This window comes from Sciurus vulgaris, assembly GCF_902686455.1.
Source record: "Sciurus vulgaris genome assembly, contig: HiC_scaffold_155_arrow_ctg1, whole genome shotgun sequence".
Lineage (NCBI taxonomy): Eukaryota > Metazoa > Chordata > Mammalia > Rodentia > Sciuridae > Sciurus > Sciurus vulgaris.
In genome coordinates this window covers 1,401,999-1,415,773 of record NW_027632898.1, presented here as the reverse complement: position 1 = coordinate 1,415,773, position 13,775 = coordinate 1,401,999, and the positions used below count along the sequence as shown (strand labels likewise).

At 46.9% G+C, this 13,775-nt stretch overlaps 1 protein-coding gene across 2 annotated transcripts in view; it reads left to right on the top strand.

Annotated features, from left to right (window-relative positions):
- LOC306652241 (keratin, type I cytoskeletal 47 kDa-like) overlaps window positions 1–13,775 on the top strand; it is a 162,861-nt gene that overhangs the window by 8,804 nt on the left and 140,282 nt on the right. Inside the window, exons 4-6 of one of the 2 annotated variants that reach the window (XM_079125255.1) lie at window positions 6,883–7,037; window positions 7,692–7,742; window positions 8,423–8,643. The exons of the other annotated variant lie outside the window; for it this stretch is intronic. Coding sequence (XP_078981381.1) covers window positions 6,883–7,037; window positions 7,692–7,698 — 162 coding nt within the window. The 3' untranslated portion in view covers window positions 7,699–7,742; window positions 8,423–8,643. Of the gene's footprint in view, window positions 1–6,882; window positions 7,038–7,691; window positions 7,743–8,422; window positions 8,644–13,775 lie in introns of those variants that run through there. 2 annotated transcript variants of the gene reach the window in all.

Genomic DNA, 13,775 nt, shown 5'->3' with positions numbered 1-13,775 from the left:
TTGATTTTTATATAAACATCACTTCTTTAGGGATCCCTTTTCTGCCTTGCTCAGTGCTGTCTCCCACAGGCCAGACTGCTCTGCAGCATTCATCACATGAATCTGTCTTCTCACACCTGTCTTCTCCAGCAGGACATGCATTCAGGCCTTACATGCCTAATGAGGTGCCTGACATGGAGATGGAGCTCCCAATGTTATATGACTGATCCTCACACATAGTTCTTCCCAACTGCAAGTAAGGGGGCAGATGACCACATACATGAATGAATATTAAAGATGCAACACCAGAGGTTCCATTAGCCAAGGATGCTGGGGTGCTTGCTTCACCATAGACAAAGTGTGTTTCTTACAGGAACACACTTGGACAGATAACACCAGCCCTGGCAGGCCTGCCAGAGCCAGTGAGCCAGGTTCCCAGGTCAACAGAGCCAAACACCCTACAGAATATGGGGAATGGAGCAAAGGGATGCCAGTACTGGGGAAGATGGGCAACCCAGGGGAAAGAATGAAAGTGGTATTCAATGGTTCATTGAGCCAGGGCCACCTGATGGTTTGTCCTCAGACCCTGGCAGCTCCCAACCCAGTTTTCCACACTAAGATGATCTGGGCAACACATGAGGAGGCCAGTGCCCTGAGAAGAACAGGACAGGACTGAGGGTGAGGGGTGGGTCTCTTTTTATGTGTGTGTGAACTTTCTGAAATAAAATACATATGGAAAGTACAAGAACTATATCCGTGGAAGTTGATGAATTGTACTACGAGTGTGGCTGACACCCATCTCCCCAGTGAGGACCTGCAGCATCCCCAGCACCATGGAATCACACACATATTCTCCCTGATCTGCTCCCTCCACACCTATGGTGACTTTGGCCCTGGCTTAATATATTAGCATAATATCAGAAAACACAAAGTGCAAACAAGGCATTCAGATTTCTCACAAAACACATTTTCCCCAGATTAAAAACTGTTTATTTGGATGTATCATTTTTATACCTTTATGTGGTATAACAGGGCAATTCAATCTATGTATGCAAGTTTTACCACGCAACATTGACTAAATTCCAGAAGGTCACTAGAGTGTAATCTTCCCTTTTTTGTGTGTGTTTAATTACTTTGCATAGATTTCATATTCTGGCAGAGTCAGAGAAACTGTTTCTGTGTGCCCTTCAACAATGGGGACATTTTAGCATTTCAAGCAGTCTTTGATGTATGACAGATGAGGTTGGACAATGGAGAAACTTGCAGGAGACAGGTTTATTTAGACTCGAGCAATCCAGAGTGGCTAAGGCCAAAAAATCTCATGATTCTGGTGTAGATATAGTAGACCCAATAGTTTTAATGTAAAGGGAAGATATACATGAAAGCAAAAAATAAGTTAACAGCATAATCCCTACTATGTCAAGTCAGCTTTTTTTTTTTTTAGATCCCAAGTCTCGATGGCCTTTCAGAATTGAACTGGTACATGTGCTAGTTTCCTGATATTGATGTGGTTGATTGTTCTCAGTCCTGTAGTGAAGACCAAGGAAAGTACAATATAGATGACAGTAGTAATGGGTGGTGATGATCACAGTGTGAGCACCATCTTAGAAGATGTAACTGTCCATTTTCCCTGTTGGTTAGTTTATCTTCCACCTTGCATTGACCAGTCAACCCCCAAGTGACTGAAGCAGGGTTGGTTGTTTCCTCAAGCTTTGGGTGTGCACAGGCTGGTCAACTTCCAGAGTGACTAGAGTAGAGCTGGTGTACTTCAGGTCCTCAAGCTTGTCTGGTGTTTCCTTCTTCCTGATGGTCAGCTGAAGGGGTGCAAATTAAGGGGGGAAGCTGAAAAAGAACATATGTGCAAATAAGAGATTCTGATTTCAAATGATCCCAAAATGGACCCAAAGGGAGCAAAATAAAAATGTGTATTTGTATACATGTATATACATATATTGATATATTTGGTGACATTGTAAAGGAGAGTGACATATTTTGGACCATGTGTGTGCAAGAGGAGGGGGATATCCCAGGAGGCTTAAACTACATAGATTTAACCCAATGTAACTTTCAGCAAATTGAAATCAGCCTATGGTTTCATGAGCCTGACCTAACTTTATGCTTTCACTTATGATCTTCCACATATTATTATTTGATCTAAATATGTGAAGTGAATTTCAACCCCCTAACTCACAGGTCAGTTGTCTTCCAAAAGTGCATTTCTAAGTGTGTCACCGTTAATCTCAGAATATTTTTCTGCATGGAAATAATGCTGAATGTCTACCTGGCTCCCAATTTGAAGTGGTGCTCAACATCTTAATTCACCCCTGGCTTATCATCCTCACAATCCTTATTTTACCATATGCAAAACCAAGGGTTTACCTAGTTCTGTACCCTGGTCAATGTCACCCAGTTAAGAGGGATTTGAATCCATCTCTACCAACCCTGAAGTCTCTGCCTCTCCTCACACTACCCTTTAGCAAGACAAAACATGCTAACTTATATTTTCTTTGTTGATAAATTTTTGGAAGAAGCCATAGTCAGTCAAAAATTTGGTAGATCTAAGAGGGTTTTTTCCAAAAAGGCAGCTTTTCTCCAAGTTCACGTATGTAGAGTCCAGCATGTCTGGCTGTCACCAGAGTGCTTCAATGTACCTGGACCTCACAGTGCTGTCCAGAGACCCAGTGTCCAGATGGCCCTGTCTCCACAACCCAGGAACCCATTCAGGGAGGAGTTTGGGTGGTAGGGGAAGGGGATGGGGAGGGAAACTCAGGAGAAAATATCAGAACTGAAGATGCTCCCAGGACTGGGCTCTCAAAGAAGCCAGCTATCCCTCTCCAGCCTACCCCATGGGTCAAGAGCCACACCTGGCCAGCAGCCCCCAGGCTCCACCCCTACCCCTCACCATGGACCCACCTAGCCCCTTCTCCCTGCTGTAAGGACTGCAGCCTTTATTTAAAGTACTCACTTGTTTTCCTTGGATGAGCTCCCTGAGTTGGCACCCCAACTCCTCAAGGGCCCAGAAGGATGGGTAGCTGGTCCTGAGTGACAAAAGGCAAGCCACATGCAGTGGACACTAGTGAGGTGACTGTGATGGAGAATGCCCATCTTTCAACTTCTATTGTCTTGGGCAGCCAACAGCAGCCCTGGGATTGACTCACTGCAGTGACTACATCATGGGATTGCATCATGTGGTGGCATCGACAGCAACAAGAAGCTGCTTTGGGCATAGGGTGTTATGCACCCATGGTCAGGAGAGGAGCATTGGCCTCAGGGCGTCTCTGGAGGTGTCAGCATCCAGCTGCAGTTTGGGAGTTCAGTTGCAGCATGGTCACAGTGACGAAGGCAACAGAAGAGACAGAAGTTATGGTGGGGACGACAGAGGTGTCCAGACATGAGCATTTTTGCCCTGCAGTGCTGCCAGTAGCTGGCTGCAGTTGTGATGATGTTTTCCTGTGCTGAGTGTCACTGTCTGGTGTTCATGTTGCAGTCTTGTGGCAGCAGTGTGGTGCTCCAGAGTCTGGTGCTGGTAGCAGCAACACATAGCTGCATGGGGGTTGGCATCAGGTGTCAGGTGTGGGGTCAAGTACATTGACATTGGGCTTTGGTGGGTAACACCAGTGTCCAGCTGTGGTTTAAAAGTCTGGTACTGGACCCAGTAGGGGCCCCAGAAGAGTCCAGAAGCAGGTTCAGTGGCTTAGAGGCATCCAGCCCTGAGCATCTTCATCCTGCTGTGGTGACAGGAGTCCAGCTACAGTGATGGTGAAGGTAGCATCCAGCAGCCATGTGGGGAGCCAGTGGCTGTGGCGAGGAGCTCCAGGCTGGCAGTGATGGCAAGGGTGAGAGTCAGTGGTCCTCAGAGTCAGATGGTGACCAGAAGCTAGGGCGCCCCAGTGGTGGGAGCTCCAGGCCCTTGGCCTTGCTCCTAGTGGAGCCCACTTGCTCAGGAAGCAAGACCCAGGAAGCCGAGGAACTCAGCTGCTGAGGACCTTATGCTGCCCACACCTCAGCACCTTGCACTGGCCATGAACCCACCAGGTGGCTGCTGGACCAATCCCCCACTAAGGTCTCTGCAGGGGAACTAGGTCATCTGCCAGGTGTGGTGACTTGGCAGAGGACCCCCACACTCCCCAACCACACCCACGGGGCTGTGGAAACAGAACACCCCTACACTCATTGGCACACTCATACATTGCTGGTGGGACTTAGGAGATCTCCATCCTCAAATGGCATTTCTGCAGCTGAGGTGGCAGAAGACCAAGACTGAGGGCTCCCTCCACCACCTCTGCCCTCCACCCTCCTCCATCCACAGGGATTCAATTTGAGGGTGAGGATTTGCTAGTCACCTGGCCCACCCCCACTGCTGCTCTCCACCACAGCCCAGGGAAAATGGGTTTGGGGAAGGTGGGTGTCCTCTTCAAAGGCTGCCCCAGTTCTTAGCTCATTTATTGTTTGGGTTCTTTGTATTTTTGGTGTATATTTTCATAAGTTCTTGATAATTCAAAAATATGAAGAACCCAATTAATAAATGGTCTAAGGAACTGTCAAACCCTTCACAGAAGAAGATATACAAGCGATGAACAAATATATTTTAAAAAGTTCAAAGTCTCTGGTAATTAGAGAAACACAAATCAAATTCACCCTAAGATTTCATCTCACTCTAGTCAGGATGGCAATTATCAAGACTACAAGCAACAATAAGTGTTGGTGAAGATGTGGGGAGAAAAGTACACTCATACATTGCTGGTGGGACTACAAATTGGTGCATCCACTGTAGAAGGCAGTATGGAGATCCCTCAGAAAACTTGGAATGGAACCACCATTTGACCCAGTTATCCAAATCCTAGATTTATACCCAAAGGACTGAAACTCAGCATGCTGGAGGGATGCAGCCACATCAATGTTTATAGCCACTCAGTTCACAAGAACTAATCTATGGAACCAACCCAGGTCCTCTTCAACAAATGAATGGATAAAGAAAATAAGATACACATGCACAATGGACTATTACTCAACCTTAAAGAGGCATGAAATTGTGGCATTTGCAGGTAAAGTGTGGAACTGGAGAATATCTTTTGAAGTAAAATAAGCGAATCCCAAATAAACATACATTGAATGTTTTATCTAATAAGCAGATGCTGATCCATATTGGGGGCTGGGTAGGAAAAAATGAAGGAACTTTGGATTGTACAGAGGGGAGTGAGGGTAGGGTTGGGCCAGGTGCAGATGGGAAGAAGAGTAGATTGAGACAGACATTACCCTATATATATGTATGAAACAAATTTTTTGAATTATCTGTGAAAAGCTCACAGACAAATTTTCTTTTTGGAATTAGCATGTTGAAATAAACACTCTCTATTTAATTAAAAGAAAACTAAAAGTACAAATAACCCAATCAATAAATAGGCTAAGGAACTGACCAGAACCTTCACAGAAGATGATATATAAATGATCAACAAATATATTTAAAAAGTTAACATCTCTGGTAATTAGAGAAATGTAAATCAAAAATACCTTAAGATTTCACCTCACTCAAATATCAAGAAGACAAGCAACAACAAGTGTTGATGAGGATGTGGGGAAAAAGATACACACATACATTGCTGGTAGGACTGCAGATTGGTCTGACCACTCTGGAAAGCAGCATGTAGATCCCTGAGAAAACTTGAAATGCACTCAGCTGTCCCACTCCTCAGTTTATACTCAAAGGATTTAAAATCAGGATACTACAGTGATGCAGTCACATCCATGATTATAGCAGCTCAATTCACAATCACTAGAGTGTGGAACCCAACTAGATGCCTTTCAGTAGATGAATGGATAAAGAAACTGTGGTATATATACACAATAGAATATTACTCAGCCTTAAAGAAGAATAAAATTATGGTATTTGCTGGTAAATAAATGGAGTTGGAGAATATCATGTGAAGTGAAATAAGCCAATCCCCAAAAAAACCAAAAGCCAAATGTTTTCTCTCATACATAACAGGGGTGGGGGAGGAGGTTAAGGGAAGATTGGAGGAACATTGGCTTCTGGAGAGGGAAATAAAGTGAGGACTGGGGTGGGAGTAGGAAAAATGGTGGAATGAGACAAACATTACCTGGGGACATAGATGATTATATATTGTGTGACTACATCATGTACAACCAGAGAAAGGAAAAGTCGTAGCCCATTTGTGTACAATGAATCGAAATGCAATGTGTAAAAAAAAAAAAAAAACTATTGCTCAAACATTGAAAGAAAAATAAAAGGATGTCCCAGCTGGCAGCAGGCCCACTCCCCCAGCAGAGACTGCAACTCAGGGAAGGGCAGGGTGAACCAAGATGTGAGGTGAGCAGCCACCCAGTGAGCTCCAGGCCAGTGTGAGGCACACTGGTATGGGCAGCATAAGGTCCTCAGAGGCTTTCTGTGTACCACTGCCTCTTGTTTCCTGCTTCCTGAGCAGGCAGGCTCTGCCAGGGGCAGGACCAGGGGCCTGAAGCAGCCACTGCAGAGGCCACCCCAGCCTCCAGTCACCCTCTGACTCAGGCCCACCACCCCAAGCTGTCACTGCAGTCACCAGGAGAGCTGTAGCTGCTGGAGTACCAACATGGCCACCTGTAATACTGCCCCCACCACCACTTCATGGCAACCAGACTCTTGCATCACCAAAGGATAAGGACACTCTCAGTCAGACATCTCTCCTTCTGCTGCTACCTCCAGAGTCATTTGCCTTTGCCACTACTGCCATGGCTTGACTCTGGACACTGATGCCTCCACAGATGCCCAACACCAAAGCTGGATTGCACATTGCCACTGCTGTGGCCATCCAGCCTGAGGCTGAGGCTCCATGCTGCTGCAGATACAACTGGACTAGCCAAACATCTTTGGACACCGAGGCTCACTGATCATTGCCTTCCCTGCAGATGGATGCCCCTGCATGTGGATCCACCATCCATGGTTGCTGGACACCCCCAATATGGACCTCTGCTGTGGAACCTGCTGTGGAGCTGAGGATGGCCACTATACACTTCCACCCCTGCAACCAGACTTCTTTCACAGCCACTGGACAACTCCACAGGTGCCACCAACCCCTCCAGTCTTGGAAAGGGTGGAGGACATTTCCTTCCATGTGTGCTGCCTATCCATCCCTGCCGGGTAGTAATGTGCTGATTGAGTTCAGGCTCTCATAACCAAATCATTTCACCTCTAAACCTTCTTTCACTGTCTCACCCATGAGCTTTTGGAGGAATCCTAGTAACTCCATAGCACAACTTCATCAAACAGCTTAGCAAGAGCGTAGCTTCTCCATCAGCACTTGCTGCTTCACCTTGCACTTTTAATTTCTGGAGATGGGCCTCTTGCATTAAATGTCATGAACCAAATTGGCTGGAACTTTCTCTCTTCTCTTCACATTAGAACAAGCTGAAGTTAGTGCCTTATCTGGATTTGACTTCAGCTTAAGGAAATGTGTGTGTTTCATCTTTTCTCCAGACAATGATAACTTTTTCCATAACAGTCATAAGCCTGTTTGACTTTCTTCTCTTTCACATATGCTCTAGAGCAGCACTTTCATTTCCTTCAGGAACATTTCCTTTGCATTCTCAGTGGACTAACTTGTGCAAGAGGCACAGCTTGTCATGTAGCATGCAAACCATGAGACTCTTCCTTTGATTTAAACCGTGCAGGCCATTACTGAGTTATCAACTGGTCTAACTTTCATATTGTGTCTTAGGGAATAAGAGGATGGCGAGACATGATCTGTGGAGAAATAAGAACACACACAGTAAGTTTGCTATATGATGTGGACAAGGCGTGTAGTTCCACATGGCAGTTAACATAATTAACATCACAGATGACAATAAGAGATATAATAACCTGAAATCCTCACCACCTTTTAGGCAGTCACCTGTGCCCCATATCCAGGGCCTTGAGCTCACCTCCTCATGGATGGCCTGTGTGTGTCCTCCCCCACAGGATCCATGTGCTCTATGGGGATCCGTCTTCAGCTACACAGTGCTGTTAGCAGCAGAGCCTGGTGAATGGATTGAGCACTTTTATGTCAATAAAAATGTTTGATATTAAAAACACTTACAATGCCATCCTAAACAATGGAAAAATTTAACAACATGCAAAATAAAGTAGACCAGATCAGAGGGGAGGGTGCAGTCAGCTGTAGGGATCTGGCACTGGGTAATGCTCAGGAGGTGGGAGGAGCCATAGAGGACCATAGGACTAGGGCAGATGAAAACCTTCTAGGAGAAGTGGAGGGCTGCTGGCCTGATAGTTTCTTGACCTCCTGTCTCTGGTGTTTTGGTGCCTGAAACTTATGTTGGTGCCAGGAAAACTGACTCTCTTGGAATGGGTGAGATCACAGCTTGGATCACCATCTTTACCAAATGGAAGAAAATGTTCAGTGTCCTCTAGCTTGCTTAGTGACAGCTGAGCTGCCTTCTCTTCCTGAAGGGTCACAGTGGCCACTGGTGGCTCAATGTCTCCCTGTGCAGATGGTGCTGGAGTTGGCTCATCCTCCAGGTTTGAGGGCTATTCTTCCTCCATCACAGGAAATTTGGTGATATGCTGCCTGAAATGTAAGCAGGTAACTTGGGCCACGGCTGCTGGAGGCAGTTCTCTCACTTGAAGTGGTGCTAGAGCTGCAGGAGAAACACCCCAACATGACTGCCTTTCCCTGGGCCTTTCCCAATTCACAGTTGAACCCTACTTCTGAAAACAGCCCAGCCCCTCTCCCCACAACAGGATGCCTTCCCAGACTAGGGTCCACCAGCTACAGGACATCAGGCCTCTCTGACTCGGGACCAAATGCCAGATCCCACTGGCACCAGCACAGATTTCCCTGCACACACCCTCAGTTATCACCCCATCATCAGAGGGCTCAGACTCACTGGGATGTCTGTTCTCCAGCTGTGTCAGGAGTCTGTGAACATGGAGGGACACCTCTGATTCAGGCATGGTGAGCAGCAGGAAGTTCCTAAGAAGCTTCAGGTTTTCCAGGTCCCAGGACCTAAAAATATCTTGTGGATAGAGGTATAGTCACATTTCAATCATGGAACAGAGAGTGCTGTGGCATTTGTAGTGTACAGGGAGCCATGAAGGGCTGGGCATCTTCTTTAGCTGGTAGCTCCCATGGCCTGCTGCATGGTTGGCTTCCCAAAGAGTGGCCAAGCATGTCAAGGCCAAACTGTGAGGCCCAAGTGGATTTAGGTGACTCCCACAATTGCTGCCCAGTCTGTATACACAAAAGTGTGGGCAATCCTGGCTGGGATTGGCTGCGTTGGGCCTGGCTCTAATGCCCCACTCACTCCTGTTCCTCAGGCTCCTGGAATTCCACCTCACCATGCTGTGTCCCTTTTACAGGGTAAGCCCCAGATTACCTCTGTCCTTTGCTGGAAATCACACAGGGTGGAACCTGGGGTTCACCCAGCCATCCCCTACAATAGTCCCCAAGTGGCTGCTCTGGAGAGAGAAGCCCTCCCTCTTGGCCCAAAGACCACTCACTTCTTTCCTCAAAGGTACTCCTCAAAATCTGGCTGCAGGTGTCCATACCTAGAGAAGGCAAGGAGGCTGTCACCTCTAATATCCTGTGCCCCTCATGTGCTAGAAGCCTGGAGGGCTTGACTAATTTCCTGACAATCATGGGAGCTCAGGAGGGCTGGGAGGTTTGTCTGCTCTTCTTCCTAATTGGTAGGACAAGTGCCTGCCAAAGGTAGATGCTTCTCACCATTTCATCTGGACTCCTTTTGATGACCCTTCCTTTCTCACAGGGTGACTCTGACCCTCCAGACTTGAACATTCAGAGCAATCCATCTCACTGTGTTGAGCACAAAGGAGCAGTGACCCAGGCTGGCTCAGCCAGACCAAATCCCATGATTTTTACTATACTTATTAGGTAGGGGAAACTCTTTTCCTGCAATGCCAAGCCAGCAGATTGTGCCTCTAAAGCTTCTAGGCAACAGGCCACCTTCCCACAGAGAGGACATGAACACCAGAAGGCACTGCAAGATGGAGAGAGGCAGTGTCCTGATGACATCACTGCACCCCTGGATAGCAAGGTGCCTGAGTCTGCATCACCCCAAAATTCCCAGACACATGAACCAAGAACTCCCCTTCTCAGCTTCTTTCTCTTTTCACTTTATCTTTGTTTATTGTTTTAGCTATTTCTATCAGGGTTTATGCACTTTGAAACTATGGAAGATGAATCTGCTGTGATGCTTCACAGTGTGCGGCCTTCATTCTGTTCCCTACATCTCTGGGCTTCAACGTCCTTGTTAGAAAAGAGGAGTTGCTACCTCTACCTCCACTATAGGAAGGCTGAGTTATAGATTCAATGAGATAAAGTAAAGCACTTAGTATTGAAGTTGGATAAATGGACATTACTATAATTCCAATTTACTAATTAAGCATAATTTACTGGAGAATCATTACAGGGAAATGCTTTCAAAGACTCAGGTATCATTGAGTTTCTGGCTTCTAGGGTCTGAGCTATCACATTTTTCAGTCAGGACTAGTGTGGAAGCCACTGTTGTATCCCTAATGAACACCCATGATCTGAATGCCTGGAACATCAGGCACAGAAAAAGCACCAAATTATTGATCTGCCCTCTTCTAATATGGCTAAAAAAATTTAAAAACACATTGACCACATTTGCATTTAGAACACTGTAAACCCTCACCCAGGTGTTCAGGGCAAATCTATTCCAAGACAAGAGGCTCCCACTGAAAGTTTGTCTCCCATTGGATATCAAGAAACCTACCTTCCATTCATCCTCTAGCACAGCTCTGCAGGCTGCAGCACCCTGAGCCCAGAGCATATTCATGGGGGGCCTGTTTCTGCTCTGAGAGCATCTCAAGGTCATCTGTGACAAGAAGGCATCAAAGCGTCCCCCTGTGACTGAATCCCTCTTCCTTCCAATGGGGTGAGGCAAGCATAGAGATGGTCCAGCTGTGATGGTCAGTAGCACAGCTGTATGGGGGCAAAGACACTGTCACCCCAGAGGTCCACCTGCTTAAATGGGCAAAACCAAAATTCAAACCAGGACTGTGTGATTCCAAAGTCTTCCCTTTGTCAACTCCACTATCCCAGAAGAAGTCACAACCATATTTGGGCATTGGTTTCAGCTGCAGAGCAATGAGAAGTAGGCCTTCATTCAGACCCCTGGGTGAAACACTGGTGAGTGTATCATCTCTGGGGCCTTAGGCAAGTTACCTGCCATCTCTGTGCCCAGTTTCCTAATCCACAAGAGCAGGTGTTTTCTTCACTGCACAGGCATGGGGAAAGTTAAAGGAGAGGGTCCATAGAACAGGCTCAGTTTCTGATTTGTTTTTTAAAGGCCTTTATTCCCTTAGGGTGTTTTTAGCTGAGACCTGGTTTTCCTGCAGGGGAGGAAGACTCCCAAAGCCTTGTCATCTACCTAATTTTCTTAAGTCTTAAATGTCAATTTGGCAAATTCCAAGTAGAGGAAACAGGGAGGGCCTGGTCACAGAGGGTGGCAACAGCCAATCATGTGCGCTGAGGTGCATAGACTCCTGCAGCTGTGCAAACACCTGCTTAGATAGCAGGAACAGGGACCTGCTAGGACAACTGGGTTGTTAGGGATAGAGAGTTGAGAGCAAGGACTCAGGGCAAGTCCTGTCCCATCAGGGTTCTGCAGTCTTAGCAATTGCAGGCCCACAGGGGTGACAAAAGTGTCCTTAAATACCTGCTAACCCATGACAAAATGCTCCCACCAGCTCAGGTAGCACCCTACAAAGCTGCCTTAGAGAGATGCAGCTGGATGGCACAGGAGACACAAGGAAGCAAGAAAGCCAGCACTCCTGCTGTCCTCACCACTGAGAACCAGGGTTGTCAAGTCTCCCAGAGATCCCGTCACTATCTCAAGCTCCCAGGAGCTGTGCTGCCAGAGCCCTGAAATACCCTCAAAATACATCAGGATGGGACTGCCTTATTCATGAGGAGAAATTCTGCTCCAATCAGTCCACAAACATGCTGCATGCAGCTGAACTGAGTCAGTCCTACAGCCTTCAGGGGACCCCAAAATGTCCCCTTGGAAGTTCTGCACTCATTCAATGGAGGAGCATTCTGTAACACCTCCCTTGCTGGCAGGGAGTGCAGGCTGGGGCCTGGGTTTCCCATTCCAGAATCAAACTCTGCAAAGAACAGGCAGAAATTTCCTCTCTTGCCTGATGACCTAGAGTCCTTGATTCCTTCCCATTCATACCCAACATGCACAAGTCCCTCCCCTTCTCAAATCTCCCCCAGGGCCCTCTTCTTACCCAGAGTGAGAGCCAAAGACTTCAGCAGCCACGAGGTTTTGCATGATGGACCCTGTTCTTTCTCTGATCTCATCATCACTCTCCTTCACATCTACATCCTCTGTTCCTTCAGCTCTTTGCACAAATGTCATTCCCTCAGAGAAGCCAACTCTAACACCACCTCAGGTGAGCCCCTTCCATCTCTCTCCATATTATTATTATTATTTCCCCCATAGCACTTGGCCCTTTTGAGATATGTTATCTATCAACATCTCCCCAGACTGTATTGTACACTCAATGAAAGCTTGTAAGTAAGTGCTCAATCTGCATCTTATGGAACAGGGCCTGGAACAAAGTAGATGCTCATGAAATATTTATGGAGGTAAGAAAAGGAGGGAGAGGAAAAAGGGAAGTCTTATTTTATGATCTGAAAGACACTGTTCACCCTTATATTTGCTATCAGCTGAGACATCCTGAAGGACAGCTCTAAGCTAGCCCTCCCTTGATCTTACATATTCTATAGCTCCCTGCTACCTGTTGAAGTGAGTACCAAGACAGCACCCTGGCTCTCACAGTCCTGCACAAACTGTGATGGAGGGACCCTCCTGCCTCTTCTCCTACCTCTGCATGTACCTGACCCCAAGCCGTGATCCCAGGGACCTGCCTACTTCTGGATGGTGCAGTAAGAAAAAGTATGCCTTTCTTCCAGTTCTTTGCTACATCAAAGTCTGCTGGTCAGGGAGAATGCCTTTCTCTTCTTGGATCTTTACCTTAAGTTTCACAGTGGTGTCACTGGGATCCAATTCCAGGGTGGTGGTCATGCCAGACAGGGCCTTCATGAAGATCTACATCCCACCTCTGTGAAAAGGAATTCATGTCCCCCAAGCAGCAGTGGTTGATCTTCGCTGGCACAGAGCTGGAAGAAAGGAACACCCTGTCTGACTACAACAACCAGGGGGAGTCCACACTGCACCTCAGAGGTGGGATGCAGAATTTCATGAAGACTCTGACTAGCATGACCATCACCCTGGAGGTGGAGCCCAGTGACACCATGGAGAATGTCAAGGCAAGAATCAAGTCCAGGAAGGCATCCTCCCTGACCAGCACAGGTCAATCTTTGCTGGCAAATTGGTGGAAAACAGTAGACTCATTCAGGATATTGTAGTGACACTGGGTGTGTCTTACAGCTGTTTTCCAGCAAAGATCAACCTATGCTTTTCAGGGAGGATGCTTTCCTTGACTTGGATCTTGCCTTGACATTCTCCGTGGTGTCACTGGGCTCCACCACTAGGGCGGTGCTCATGCCAGTCATGGTCTTCATGAAGATCTGTATCCCACCTCTGAGATGCAGCACCAGGTGTAGTGTAGACTCCTGGATGATGAAATCTGACAGGCTACTGTCTCCAGCTCTTTGGGATATAAATCTTTACTGGTCAGGAAGATTGCCTTCCTTGTCTTGGATCTTTACCTTGCCATTCTGTATGATGTTACTGGGCTCCACCTCCAGGGTGCTGGTTTTGATCTCTGGATTTCATGAAGATATGCATCC